Source organism: Phyllobates terribilis, unplaced genomic scaffold, assembly GCF_046119375.1.
Source record: "Phyllobates terribilis strain yellow unplaced genomic scaffold, ASM4611937v1 Scaffold_5__5_contigs__length_657084704, whole genome shotgun sequence".
Classification (NCBI taxonomy): Eukaryota; Metazoa; Chordata; class Amphibia; order Anura; family Dendrobatidae; genus Phyllobates; species Phyllobates terribilis.
The window spans coordinates 379,382,011-379,397,726 of record NW_027362765.1 but is presented as its reverse complement, the minus strand read 5'-3'; the positions used below and the strand labels follow the sequence as shown (position 1 = coordinate 379,397,726).

The following is a 15,716-nucleotide window of genomic DNA, read 5'->3' as shown; positions in this document are numbered from 1 at the left end:
TGTCGGCAAGCAGCCGGATTGTCATAATTTAAAGGGAACCCTGTGAGAAGGATCCTTTATCCTAATCTGTCAACAGTATCTGACTGTTATTTTCCTGTACTCTCCAAAAGTGTCCTTTGTAGATCTTCATCATGATAAAAAAAATATTTTTAATGCTTGCATGTGCCAAATGCTAATGAGCTCTGTCCAGCCGGAGAGGTGGAGACCATTCAAAGAAGAGTCGAGAAGTTCACCCTCTGTAATCCTAATGAATCTGGCTTGAATCCCTTACCTGAGGACAGGAAAAAACTTCACAAGTCCTGTTGAGATACTATATGTACTCGGTTGAAGGTGCATGAGTCTTATTCACTGTACTTGCACCAGGAGCTCAATGGTTCAAGTGGAATATTTTGGAAAGGCTCGTGATGACGTTTCTAGTCCTCCAAGAGGTCAATCAATCCAGGCTGGCTGGATTAGAGTGCAGGCAACATGTATATTCTCACATGCAGTGGCCCGTACCTCAGATAGTTTAGATTTTGCAACCTTACATACAGAGTATTCGGACAGTTTTCCTTTATGAAGCACTCTAATCTGTCTACTTTCCCCTTATGAAGCACTCTAATCTGTCTACTTTACCCTTTATGAAGCGCTCTAATCTGTCTACTTTCCCTTTATGAAGCACTCTAATCTGTCTACTTTCCCCTTATGAAGCACTCTAATCTGTCTACTTTCTCTTTATGAAGCGCTCTAATCTGTCTACTTTCCCTTTATGAAGCACTCTAATCTGTCTACTTTCCCCTTATGAAGCACTCTAATCTGTCTACTTTCCCTTTATGAAGCACTCTAATCTGTCTACTTTCCCTTTATGAAGCACTCTAATCTGTCTACTTTCCCTTTATGAAGCACTCTAATCTGTCTACTTTCCCTTTATGAAGCGCTCTAATCTGTCTACTTTCCCCTTATGAAGCACTCTAATCTGTCTACTTTCCCTTTATGAAGCGCTCTAATCTGTCTACTTTCCCTTTATGAAGCACTCTAATCTGTCTACTTTCCCTTTATGAAGCGCTCTAATCTGTCTACTTTCCCTTTATGAAGCGCTCTAATCTGTCTACTTTCCCTTTATGAAGCGCTCTAATCTGTCTACTTTCCCCTTATGAAGCACTCTAATCTGTCTACTTTCCCTTTATGAAGCACTCTAATCTGTCTACTTTCCCCTTATGAAGCACTCTAATCTGTCTACTTTCCCTTTATGAAGCACTCTAATCTGTCTACTTTCCCTTTATGAAGCGCTCTAATCTGTCTACTTTCCCTTTATGAAGCACTCTAATCTGTCTACTTTCCCTTTATGAAGCACTCTAATCTGTCTACTTTCCCTTTATGAAGCACTCTAATCTGTCTACTTTCCCTTTATGAAGCACTCTAATCTGTCTACTTTCCCTTTATGAAGCACTCTAATCTGTTGCTTGCTTCCTTGAATATCGCAGATTATTATAACTGCTCCCTTTCTTGCCGTCTAGACATTGTAGCAATGTGGCATCATACATACAGAGCATTCTAACATTGCTTCTTTGTGCGAGGCATTCTAATCTTTGTAACTTTAAATCCTGGACTTTCTAGTTTTGCTTTTCTCAAGATGTAAACAATTCTAACATCCCTTCCTCCGAAGCGAGTCTTTGTATCACATCGTGTCCACCATACAAACAGCACGCTCTAACACTGTTTCCTTACGGAAAGCATTCTATCTAGAACATCACAAGATCGATGTTTGCTCCTGTAAACACTCCGCACATTCTAATTCTGCTTTCCCCACAGAAGCAGCAATATTTCCCTACACTAGGAAATCTAACTCGGCACAACACCCATGCACTCTATGTTTTCTCTCACGCTTTGGCCGTTGTAGCATCGTCACATTCTGATCTTTCTACATCAATCACTCCACGCTCTTAATTTTGGGCATTCTAACTTTGTTTCCTAGAAGAATGAGCATTCTACCATTGCTCCCCCCAAATATTTAACACCCTGTCATTATTTCATAGTTTATTCTTGCTTTCTAAAACGTCTCGGATAATCTAAATATTGTTATTTACATGCATACGTCCTAAATATACTGATGTACCCCACTCCTGTATACCGACACTAGTATTTTTACACCATATCTTGTAATTTAGGAGACATATATTCTATATATGATTATATCCTTATATACCCATACATATCTCTTCTGTATACCTAAATGTATCAAATATATCCTATACACCTTATATAAACATATATAACCTTAATACAGACACACATATACTTTCTGTATCCTTTTATCAGTACGGGCGTATACAGACATCTAGAAGTCGTACCCTTCCACTCTTATTACCCCCCACACCCAGTTTAGATTGTTTACCCCATTATATGGTCTTACATACCACGTCATGTTGGATCCCACAGCGTTAACCCCAAAACGAGATGATCATTGCCTGTGGGTTGAAGATTCGATTAGACAGAGACATCTGTAGAAAAGCCTACACTTCCCCGTTTACCCATTATTATCAAAATGATCATTCTGGTCCATCCCGTATTATTCCCCAAACCCTCCCAATATGATCATAGACATCCTCAGTACCCTGATATCTGCAAGTGGGAGCTGGAAAAATACCACCGAAATAGCGTCAGTCGTTATAGGGTGTTTTATAAATAAGGGGCGTAGGTGCTCGGGGGGTGCATGCTTGGTGCCAGTGGAGGGGGGTATGTACGTACAGGTCTGAGTCTTTGGAAAGTGTCTAGGACTCTGTGGGAGGTATATAGACGACGTTCAAAGATGAAACGCAATCAGCACTGTCAGCTTGTCTTAAAGTAAGGCAGAGATTAGGGAAAAAGAGACCTGCACTTGGCTTTACTGATCTGGGACTTGTAGTTCTATAATCCCCACACTCCCCCATGGCACAGGTGGCTTTCTTTCTGGAAGGTGAATACTTTGTATCACACCTGGTGCTGGTAGACGTCTACACAAAAGCAACTGGTGGTGGTCCTTGCACTAACGTCGCACAAGTCAGTGACACACCCACACAGCATCCATTGTCAGTGCCACACACAGCATGCAGTGTCAGTGCCACACACAGCGAGTGCTGCAGCCACACACCCATCTGGCGCACCACTACATGCATGCACAACAGGTGGACATGCCCTGAGCTACAGAGCAAAGAAGGATTTTTCCTCTCCCCCCATTAAACATCACATACGATACAGGGACACACACAGCTGGTGCAGGGTGCTCTGACCTCAGGTGTGGGGTGCAGGCTGGTTTTGGGGTGATGCTTCTCGGTCTACCTCTGCTTTCTCTTTTTCTGTCTCTGTCTGGCAGGATCACTGCGCTCTCTCTTTCTCTCCCTCCCTCTCGCACTTTCACTCTCTCCCCCTCTTTCCCTTCCATCCACTCATATTATCTCTCTCCCTCCCTCGCAGACTGTCTCCACCTTTCTCTTCTCTTGCTCTTTACCCTTCCTTGTCCACTGTTGCATGCAAGATGCAACATTCTGCAGTGTCTTGGGAACAGTGCTGAGGGGGGGGCGACAACAAATGGAGTGACCATCTGCGGGGGTCGAGTACAGGGGTGACTTCCTCGGCTTGACCGGTTATTAAAAACCAAAGATGGTTTTCGTAGGCCCTTGGGAAGCTGGAGGTTAATAGACGGACACTTAGCCCGGCTGTGAAGAACTGGTTAATGGTGAGATGCTCTGCAGAGCTGCGTTAATGGTACAAGTTATTGCAGGCTCTGACAAGACGGGGACATTGCGTACCGAAGAGAGGACGCCTCCCGCTCGATTCTCTGTGTGTCTCTTTTCATGTGACATCCTGAGGATGCCGGCTCCGTCGCCGCACTCTACGGCGCTCTCTCGCTATCTGCTACTTTCGGAGTCTCTTTCCATCCTCCCTGCACTCCCTTCCCCTCCTATCTCTTATTTGCTGTCTCCTTGCGAGATGCCTGGAGGTTACCATGGAGACAGAGGAGAGCGTATCACTGGTACCAGCTGTCTCCTTTCCACCCAAATGTCCACCTCTCTCCTGCTCTCTCCGCACACAGCTGTCTGGTCTGTCTCTATTTTGCAAGTCTCTCATCTCCTCCCCCTGCGCTCGTCTCTCAGTTGCACAAATCATTGCACAAATGTCCTGTCTCTGAGGACCGGGGCTAATTCTAGATGCAAACGGCTGTCTTTTCCAAAGCTGTCTGTCTGTCTGTCTGTCTCAGGTCCTTTCTTCCCGCTTGCTCTGTCTGTCTCTTTTCCTTTGCACTTGCTTCCACTTTTTCCAAGCAGCAGTCTGGTCACCTGTCTGAGACGGTCTCATTATTGCATAATGTCTTGTCTCGTCTCTCTCTCCTTGGTCCTGACTGTCTCTTATTCCATACAGATGTCTCTGTGGTTCAGTATTGCATGTGCATCATGTTTGTGTAGTTATATTGTAAGGTCCATCCAGTTCAGCCCATGAAGGTGCCTGGTACCCTCCATCACCTGTGGGGCGTATGCGGGCACAGATCCGGGCCACCTGCCCTGACCCATAAATGCCCATACGTGTGGCCGAAACCCTTTTTGTAAGCCGTCTCTTTATCATCATCCTTTGTAGGAACTTTGATCGTGCCCTATGCGGGCACCCGCTCATCACCTTCTCATCATCCGCTCATTGCCAGTGTTGACTTTTACCTGAACCCTCCATGTGGGCACTTACAGCAAAGGAAGCTTCATGTTGCTTCTCCTGTATGCGGGCACTCATTAACACTTATGTTAACATTCATCCGAACCCTCTATGTGGGCACTATGATAATGGGCACTCATTGATCTGCTATGTTGTCTTACATCATCCGTGTAGGGGCCACATCAATGTTCTGCGTTCATCTAAACCTTCGATGCGGGCTCCTCCAACCAGACATTTTATGTTGATTTTCCTGTATGCGGGCACTCTGATAGTGCCCTGTGTGGCACTTGCCAATTTTCTGAATCTATTATTTTGACAGCCACATGAACCTGTTCGGTGGCACCGACTGATGTTGTCATCCAACTGAACCCTAAATGTGGACACTTTCAGAACAAGAGGTTTTATGTTGATACTCCGGTATTGGGCACTTTGATCATACCCTCTTTTTTATGTTGACATTCACCTTAATGCTATCAGTTGGCACCAACTGAGCCCTCAATGTGGGCACTGTAATTCCAACACAAGATTTAACTTCTCAGATTTTGGGTATGTGGCCACTTTTATGTTGATACTCTTGTATGTGGGCACTTTGATCATACCCTCTCTGATATGTTTATACTCCTGTGGCACTTTGATCATACCCTCTCTGATATGTTGATACTCCTGTGTGTGGGCACTTTGATCATGCCCTCTCTGATATGTTTATACTCCTGTGTGTGGGCACTTTGATCATACCCTCTCTGATATGTTTATACTCCTGTGTGTGGGCACTTTGATCATGCCCTCTCTGATATGTTGATACTCCTGTGTGTGGGCACTTTGATCATACCCTCTCAGATATGTTAATACTTTTGTGTGTGGGCACTTTGATCATACCCTCTCTGATATGTTGATACTCCTGTGCACGGGCACTTTGATCATGCCATCTCTGTTATGTTGATACTCCTGTATGCGCGGGCACTTTGATCATGCCCTCTCCTTTATGTTGATAGTCCTGTATGTGGGCACTTTGATTATGCCCTCTCCTTTATGTTGATACTCCTGTGTGTGGGCACTTTGATCATACCCTCTCTGTTATGTTGACACTCCTGTGTGTGGGCACTTTGATCATGCCATCTCTGTTATGTTGATAGTCCTGTATGCGGGCACTTTGATCATGCCCTCTCCTTTATGTTTATAGTCCTGTATGCGGGCACTTTGATTATGCCCTCTCCTTTATGTTGATACTCCTGTGTGTGGGCACTTTGATCATGCCATCTCTGTTATGTTGATACTCCTGTGTGTGGGCACTTTGATCATACCCTCTGTGTTATGTTGACACTCCTGTATGCGGGCACTTTGATCATGCCATCTCTGTTATGTTGACACTCCTGTGTGTGGGCACTTTGATCATGCCCTCTCCTTTATGTTGATAGTCCTGTATGCGGGCACTTTGATCATGCCCTCTCTTTTATGTTCATACTCCTGTGTGTGGGCACTTTGATCATGCCCTCTCTGTTATGTTGACATTCACCTGAACCCTATCAGTGGGCACCAACTGAGTCCTCAATGTGGGCACTGTGATTCCAAAACAAGATATAACTTCTCAGATTTTGGGTATGTGGCCACTTTGATATTGCCATATGATATGGATATATATCCATGGGCACACATAGATGGGCAGCTATTGATGATGTGTCAACATTCAACCAAATCCCTTATGTGGGCTCTTTCAGCACCATATGATCCTCCTTTATGTGGGCACTTATTAATCTTCTATGTTGACATTCACCTGAACCCCATCGGTCGGCACCTGCTGAGTCCTAATGGTGGGCACGATGTTTCCAATGCAAGAGTGCCCTCTGTGTGAACATTGTATTGGTGGGCAGTGGGCACCTATTGTTGTTGTGTGTGGACATTCATCCAGACTCCTAACGTGGGCGCTTGCTTCACAAAAACTTTTGTTAATATTCACCAGACTTTGGTGTTTGCCCACTTTAATAATGTCCTCTGGAGACGCTCATTGATCCTCTTGTTTGTGCTTCGTTAACTTTTACCCCAACTCTATCTAATGGCACTTTGGAGATCACGTGTGGGCTTCTGCCCCAATCATTTATAGACATTCATCTGAGCCACTTACGATCTGGATCAGAACCGTATACAAAGTGTTGGCATCTAATATTAATGCCATCTCTGGGTACCCATTGATTTTTCTTTTATGCTAGCATTCACCCAAACTTTTGGTGTCAGACAGGAGTGTCCACACAGGTGAGCGGGCACCAAAGAAGACATTATATTTTTGCGGGTTAACAATACCACGTCCTTCACCCCCGGGAACAAGAGGTCTCCATGATCCATGGCATGTCTATATGTTAGGTTCTCGCCACCTAATAACATAGGGAAATATACCAGCCTGATTTGGGTCCCGCTGTGCTCTTCAGATGCCCGATAGCAGTGGCTGTGGCTGCCCCTTGGTGTGGGCATTCATTGATATGCCATGTGAGGCCTATGTGTGGTAACTTCTATCTATTCTGTATGGATTATCCTAATACACCGTACCTTATTTTTTTTGCCCCTTTGTGGGCACCTTCTTGGCACTTGTTTGTGGGCACCCTCCTGGCCCTAAGAATTGTTTGCACTGAGTAGACGTCAGAACTTCTCGTGGGCACGGCTAAGACATACAGCGGTAATAGTCCCACCTGGACCCTGGTGCTTCAGTGCCAGTCTGCCACGTAAAAAAACACCAGTATAAATGGCAGATGGTTGGTTGGTGGTGTCTAAGAAGACCCTCCAAAAACCATCCAGATTGAATACATATGGCAGACATTGCTAACCCCCTGGCTTACCCAATAGCGGGCGAGATACTGGGGGGCATGATCCGGGATAGGAGCAGCGGGTACCCCTATAAGCAGGGTTGGACTGGCCACCAGAGAACCGGAGAATCCTCCGGTGGGCCCTGGCTTCTCCTTCGGGAGAGTTAATAGCGCAAACCTTGCAGCTGCTATGGGGGCTCTTGAGTGGGGGAGAAAGGTGGGCCCTCAGAATAAAATACTCTGGTGTGGCCCAATGTTCTTCAGTCTGACACTGCCTATAAGGCTGGGTTTTCACGTGATTTCACCGCGTGGTCTCCGGTCGCCCACCACACTGCCGTCCTGCAATCTCCACCCTAGATACGTCTGCATCGGGCACCTCTAACTCGCCATCTGCAGGGCGTCTGTCTGAGATAGTCTGCAGCTGATGTGATCACTATATTTCCCAGCGGGATCATTGAAGGAGAATTATACCGTCTTCTGCATAACGTTCTTTGCGTTCAGTCCTTGAAGGAGAGGCTTTTTCTTTTTTTTTTCTCTCCCGTCCATTGTAAGTTATTGCTAATTTTAGGAAGCCGCTTCCAAGCGTTGAATGAGTCGGTGAATGAATTCATGAAAGGTTCGTCGACAGCGCAGCACACGCCGCGCTCCCCCCACACACTGGCAGGGTGGTCTTTCTTTCATTCTCCCCTGCCACGAGCCTCGGCTTTCAGCCTTGCTTCTCTGTTATCTGCCTACATACTCAATTAATAATAATAGTCGTCTTACATAAGACTTGCCGGAGATGGCAGGAACACATTGCGGGAACACAAGGAAGGCCCGGCTCGTAGGCTCACAATCTGTGTGGCTCCGTCTACGCTGGTCCCCGTCCTGTCATTACACTTCCCGTCAATCACACTGAGTCCATCTGTTACAGCGATTACTGGTATTTATACACCGAGGACCCCGACACCCTGTGTGATGTGGATCCAGGCACCGGAAGGGACCGTCGTCACCGCTCACAAATCCCGGAAAACTATACGCGATAAAACTAACCAAATATGTCCTACAAGAGTGAGAGTCAATGGAAATCATCCCATACAAGGGCTCCTACCATACCCATTACAGAACATCATCTGCTCTGTATGGAGAAAGGTATGTGCCCCCTGCACATCCACCTCCAGGGGCTTCTCTGTCCTCATCTACATCCATAGACCTTAATATGGAGAAATGTATGTGCCCCCCACATCCACCTCCAGGGGTTTCTCTGTCCTCATCTACATCCATAGACCTTAATATGGAGAAATGTATGTGCCCCCCACATCCACCTCTAGGGGCTTCTCTGTCCTCCATCTACATCCATAGACCTTAATATGGAGAAATGTATGTGCCCCCCACATCCACCTCCAGGGGCTTCTCTGTCCTCCATCTACATCCATAGACATTAATATGGAGAAATGTATGTGCCCCACACATCCACCTCCGGGGGCTTCTCTGTCCTCCATCTACATCCATAGATATTAATATGAAGAAAAGTATGTGCCCCCCACATCCACCTCCAGGGGCTTCTCTGTCCTCATCTACATCCATAGATATTAATATGGAGAAAATTATGTGCCCCCCACATCCACCTCCAGGGGCTTCTCTGTCCTCATCTACATCCATAGACATTAATATGAAGAAAAGTATGTGCCCCCCACATCCACCTCCAGGGGCTTCTCTGACCTCCCATCCTACATCCATAGACATTAATATGAAGAAAAGTATGTGCCTCCCACATCCACCTCCAGGGGCTTCTCTGTCCTCCACCTACATCCATAGACATTAATATGAAGAAAAGTATGTGCCCCCCACATCCACCTCCAGGGGCTTCTCTGACCTCCCATCCTACATCCATAGACATTAATATGGAGAAAAGTATGTGCCCCCCACATCCACCTCCAGGGGCTTCTCTGTCCTCATCTACATCCATAGATGTTAATATGGAGAAAAGTATGTGCCCCCCACATCCACCTCCAGGGGCTTCTCTGTCCTCATCTACATCCATAGACATTAATATGAAGAAAAGTATGTGCCCCCCACATCCACCTCCAGGGGCTTCTCTGTCCTCATCTACATCCATAGACGTTAATATGAAGAAAAGTATGTGCCCCCCACATCCACCTCCGGGGGCTTCTCTGACCTCCCATCCTACATCCATAGACATTAATATGGAGAAAAGTATGTGCCCCCCACATCCACCTCCAGGGGCTTCTCTGACCTCCCATCCTACATCCATAGACATTAATATGGAGAAAAGTATGTGCCCCCCCACATCCACCTCCAGGGGCTTCTCTGACCTCCCATCCTACATCCATAGACATTAATATGGCATCGCTCCTCTGCAGGAATAACGGCTCCTGCTCTTCTGGGGTTTCTACAAGTTTCTTTGGGAATTTTTAACCCTTCATCAAGAAGAGCATTTGGGGGGTAGACCCTGATGTTGGGGGGGGGGGGGCAGGCTCACCATCTCCGTTATAAGCTTTGGATGGGGCTGAGGTCCGGGCTCAGCGCGGCCCCTCATGTTCTGCCCCGCTCCACGTCTGTATGGAGCTTGTGCACAGTCATAGGGAACAGAAAAGGGTCTTCCCCAAACTGTTACAAAGTTGGGAGCATTATTTCTGGAGGGGGCACTAATGGGGCATTATTACATTAAAGGAACAGCCAGGGGCATTATTACTTGAAGGGGGCACTCAGCGGCCATTGTAGGGGGTAGCAGCAGGATGGAGAGATTATCTAGGTTGGGAATAGATAGGGACGGAGCTGGAAATAAGAGAAGTCAAATGTGTCTGTGTTAGATTGCTTCCACACTGCATTTTGGCGCCCATTCATGGGTCCCGTCCGGGCTTATGTCTAAACACCTCGCAAAACTTGATTCTGGGCTATGCGCCGACGGGGCCATAGACTATAATGTGCTGACAGAGTGAACGTGTGCTCTATCGTGCATCATTTTTGGGTGTATACTCAGATGTAGTAGACTGTGTCTGGGTTTCCACCTCCAGTAGGCGTATGCGGCCAAAAATGATGCATGGCAGAGCACACGCTCACTCCGTCAGCACCATTATAGTCTATGTCCCCATCGGAGCATATGTCCGAATCCCATTTTACAAAGTGTTCGGACATAAGTACCGACGGGACCCACGCAGTGTGAAAGCAGCCATACAAAGTCTGCAGAGAAAAGTCACCAAGAAGTCGTCATGGCGGTCTGGGCCAGATGGAAAAAGTGAGCGACCCCATCAGACAGAGCGTCAGCTATATATAAACGTACTGGTATCTACCCTCTATATGAGCACTGTATGGCGATAATATGGTAACCATTTTGGTTCAGTTCAGTGCTTCTGTAGATAATAGACAGCACAGCGCCATACACCAAGTAGTGGTGACTTAAAACTAAAATCCTCCTTAATCCAAACTTCCCACTCCCGTCTCCAAGATTTCTCACGTGCTGCACCAATTCTTTGGATTGCATTACCCAGGACAATTCGATTAATTCCCAATAACCACAGCTTTAAGCGTGGCCTAAGAACCCATTTCTTTAGACTGGCCTATCGCCTCAACACACTTATCTATCTGTCCCAGTTTGGCCCATATCAACATTTTCTTCAAAATCATGCTGATCCCATCCATGCACTGATTAGCCTCTGTCTGTACTGCGCACATACCGGCTGACGACCAGTTCATGTAGTGCTATGTACTTACCCTACTTACCATATTATGGCTGTATTATACAATATCTCTACATTTTACCTTTTGTGTCCCCCCTATTTCCTTATAGACTGTAAGCTTGCGAGCAGCGGGACCCTCGCTCCTTGTAATATCTGAGTTATGCTTATTCTGTAATGTCTTTATTGTCTGTACAAGTCCCCCCCTAAAATTGAAAAGTGCTGCAGAATATGTTGGCGCTATAAAAAAATAAAAATTATTATTATTATATTAAGTAGTGGTCATTCTGGGTACTGCAGCTCATCACAGGTATATGTAGAAGTATATACTACAGTGGTATTATTGGTAATATTCTTTTTTGTACAGTGTGCTTTGTTCCGAAGACATATTATTTGTCCACTATGTAGTGGTCATGGTGTGGCGGTTTTTATTTCGACCCAGTATAGCGGTATATTGGTAGTATTGTACTTGTAGGTATTATCTAGTCCTGTTATAGTAGCAACATAGCAGGTGTAATATATGAAGGTGCGGCCCCCCATCCCTCTTTAAACACCAGCTATTTACTCTTTGAAGGGGTTTACAGGATTACAACAACAATGCCGCGTTTCTTCCAGAAACAGTGCCACCCCTGTCACCAGGTAATGTCTGGTACTGCAGATCTGCTCAACAAAAGTGCCATCCCAGACACAAAGATGTAGACCGGAGGCGCTGATTTTTTTTTCTCCTAATTCCTGAACCACCCCTGCAACTTTTTTTTCCTAGTCACCAGATCCATTACTGGCGGTACTCCTCGCTACTGGACAATAGCTGACCCAGCACCCGACCAATCAGCAGTGGGTATGCACAGTGTACAGACCGGGACAGCACAGTGCCATACACCATGTAGTGGTCATTCTAAGTACTGCATCTCAGATCACATTTACTTCAATAGGAGCTGGGCTGCAGTACCGAGAACGGACACTACATGGTGTACGGCGCTGTGCTGTTCTGACTCTCTATACTGGGTACATCCGGCTGCGGGCCCTGGTGTCAGCTGATCAATGGGGCCCAATCGCTCTGATATTGATGACGCCTGGACAATCCCTTTAAAAGTCTTACATGTTCGTGTTCAGTCTCCATAGCTCCCATAGACGTCAGTGGAAGGTGCTGGGTCCATACATGGCCACCTCCGCCATATGGTGCTGCTGTATAGCACCGCTGTGTTATGTAGATGGAGGCCGGACCTGGACAAGGACCCTCGTGTTACCGCGACCTCTCCGCCCCGTATAACATGTTGCTAGGCAACTGCAAATTTTATTCAAGAAACCTGAACATTTGCAGATAATATTCATTAAGACGAGGAGGGAAAACCTTCCTCTCTGTGGGACTGCCTTAGAAACCGTGCGGCCTTAAAGGGGTCATCCAGCGCCTCCACTTCTGCGGTAAGAGGCGCTGCCTGGTCTAATTATTAGGACTCGTGAGTGACACCGGCCGGGCCTGTATGATACGACAGGCGGCTGTCCCAGCAACGTAGGAGTGATCGGGGCTAGAGCCGGAATACGTTCCTTTAAGCCGGCCATACATAATAAATTAGTGGCCACCAAACATTTAGATTTTACCAGGATCAGCTGAGCAAGAAGGACTGGGCAGCTGGATTTCAATATGCCTGATCAGGGGAGATAAGTCGATACCAGAGCACGCACATGTATGGGGATGTTCGGGAGCAATTTATCGGCTTTCAGCTATAAGTGTTCGGCCAAAGGGTATTTACTTTAGCAAAGAATTCCAGGGAACCTGGAGCTAAAATCCAAAGCTGCCATTAACCTATCAGATTCACGCCGTTGCGCCACAGAGGCACAACGAGGATTACAGCGGGTCAGTCTTATAACCCCGTAGATGCCATGGTCGCTGTTCACCACAGCATCTAAGGGGTTGAACTGCAGCGATCAAAGCTAGCTCTGCTACCGGCAGGTGTCTGCTGTGTAAAACAGCCGATGTACCGGGTATGGAGCGGGCCCAGAGTGTGAGCCTCCACCCGATGCCAGGGAGGGGATATGGCTATTTGCCACTGCCCCATAGCCATCTCCGTGGTCTGCCACCATTGCTGCTGCACCGCTGTCTTTTAGGTTCCTGGTTTACAAAAGTAATAAAATTTTGGATTTAAGGGCTGGTAAGTATGGGGTAAGAGGATGGCGCAGGACGCCGGCACCATGTTTCGCCACCTGTCTGGGGTCTCTGTACATCATGGCTCCTATGGCTATTGTTGCCGTCAAGGACAGGGATCTCTACGCTCACAGCATCTCCAAACCCTGCACCCCCTCAAATAACATCATGTCGTTCCCAAGTGTCGGTGAACCTAAAGGCACAGAACGAACGTCGGCACAGAACGAACGTCGGCACAGAATGTCCTCCGAGCGGTTTTTTTTTTTTTGGGGATGGAAACCCCCCCCCCCCCCCCCGCCATTTTAATCTTTTCCTGACGTTCTCCACATTTATAAAGCATCTTTGCATATCCGCATCGTTATACTGAAGATGTTCTGTAATTTACGGGGTATCACAGCTGCCCCCCACCGGGTGTGAATCCAGCGCTTCTCTCCTGGCTCAGTCCCAGCTTCACGAGCAAGAAATATCCGTGCGCCCACAACAGCAATGACGGCATCTGCCGGCCCGAGCGGCGCTTATGTGCGAATACACAGGAATCAATATTGCAGCGCGGAGGGCACATTAGACCCGTGACACAGTTGGTTAGTTTGGAAAAGAAGAAGCGGCGAGAGAGAACAGATTGTCACAGCAGAAGACGAGGAGCAGCTCGGAGAGCTCCAGCGCGGCAAACGAGCCATTATTTCACTGATCAAAAGCCGACAAGAGAGAAGCGGAGGCTTCCAGCCCGTCACGTTCATTAGCCGCCTGCCCTCCAGCCGCCGCGCCACCAACGACCACTCTATTATTTTTAGATTACAAATTATGTCGACCTCTGAAATTGTGCGGCTCAGGTGACATCTCCGAAAATAAAAACCGTCTGATGCTGCGGCAGTTCTATCTGGGAAAACTGGGGGACAATAATATCAACATTACTGCCCCTCCCCGGGAGGAGAGGTCTGAGGGGAATATGGGGCATATTACTCCCAGACTAGTATGGCTTCCACCTTATACACCAAATCAACCATAGCATTAAAAGCATCCGCTCACTATAGGGTAGAGGTCCCGCAGTCATTGATTCCTGGACTCCATGAAGGACAGGGCTCAGTATGGGCACTCGCTTGCTCCGCAGCCCCATACGACGCAATCTGCGATGTTCTGACTCTTTTCTATAACGGCACATTCCCCATTATATACTTACATAGTTACCAAAATTGGCGTTGGCATTTTTTGGGAAAATCCCATTTGTGGCCGGACCCATGTAAACCCCTCCCGTTTTCAGTTTGGGAAACTGAAAATTTGCCAGAATCGTGTCCCAGTGAAGCCCCTTAGCGTTTTCCACCCCTTTACGATATTCATGGCCTCTGCACAGTACAATGCCCAAAAGGTGCCTCCCAACAAAGTATAATGTCCCTCGTACATTATAATGCCCCCACATACATTATGAGGCCTCCATAGTGCACCCTCATACAGTATGATGCCCCCACAATGCTCCTCATACATTATAATGTCCCCATAGTGCCCCTCACACACACAGTATAATGCCCAGCAGTGTCCTACATACATTATGATGCCCCCACAATGCCCCTCATACAGTATGATGCCCCCACAATGCTCCTCATACATAATGTCCCCATAGTACCCCCCTCACACACACAGTATAATACCCCCAGTGCCCCTCATACATTATGATGCCCCCACAGTGCCCCTCATACAGTATGATGCAACCACACACAGTATAATGCGACCATAGTGCCCCTTACATATTATGAAGGCTCCATCCTACCCCACATACGTAATGGGGCCCCCCCAATGCCCCTCATACATTATAATACTTACAGTGCCCCACATACATTATAAGACCCCCTAAATAGATATTCATAGTGCCCCTCATACATTATGATGCCTTCATAGTACACCTTATACATTATGATACCCTCACAGTGTCCCTCATGTTATGAAACACCCTTAGTTCTTCTTATACATCATTATGGTCCCAAATCGCCCCACATACTTTATGAAGCCTCCATAGTGCCCCCACATACATTATAATACCCTCTCAGTGCCCCACACACAATATGAGGCCCCCATAGGGCCCTTTGAACATTATGATGCACCCACAGCTCCCCACATACTTTATGAAGCCTCCATAGCAGCTCCCTCATACATTTTGCTGCCCCCCTCCCCGCACAATATGAGGCGCCCAAATCCAGAATGAACATAAAAAAAAAAAATACGTGGCTCCGTTCTCCCCAATGAGTGGGGCAAATCTTTGCTGCATGAGGCTCAGTGCAACAGGCACCCCCTAGTGAAGTCTTCACTCATCCTGCGCCGAGAGCTGCTGGCCCCCAGCGCCGAGCCTCAGATGGTGAAGCGAGCTGCTGGCCCCCTGCGCCGAGCCTCAGATGGTGAAGAGAGCTGCTGGCCCCCTGCGCCAAGCCTCACATGGTGAAGAGAGCTGCTGGCCCC

General features: G+C 47.1%; 1 protein-coding gene across 3 annotated transcripts in view; it reads right to left on the bottom strand.

The window, feature by feature from the left end:
• Positions 1-3,965, bottom strand: part of PIANP (PILR alpha associated neural protein) — a 72,345-nt gene extending 68,380 nt beyond the window's left edge. The window contains exons 1-2 of one of the 3 annotated variants that reach the window (XM_073684875.1): positions 3,768-3,965; positions 2,397-2,447 (exon numbers count right to left, since the gene is read on the bottom strand). In XM_073684875.1, coding sequence (XP_073540976.1) covers positions 2,397-2,404 — 8 coding nt within the window. In that variant the 5' untranslated portion in view covers positions 2,405-2,447; positions 3,768-3,965. Of the gene's footprint in view, positions 1-2,396; positions 2,448-2,593; positions 2,662-3,248; positions 3,413-3,767 lie in introns of those variants that run through there. The other 2 variants (XM_073684874.1, XM_073684876.1) reach the window with 2 other exon arrangements.
• Positions 3,966-15,716: the final 11,751 nt, after the last annotated feature.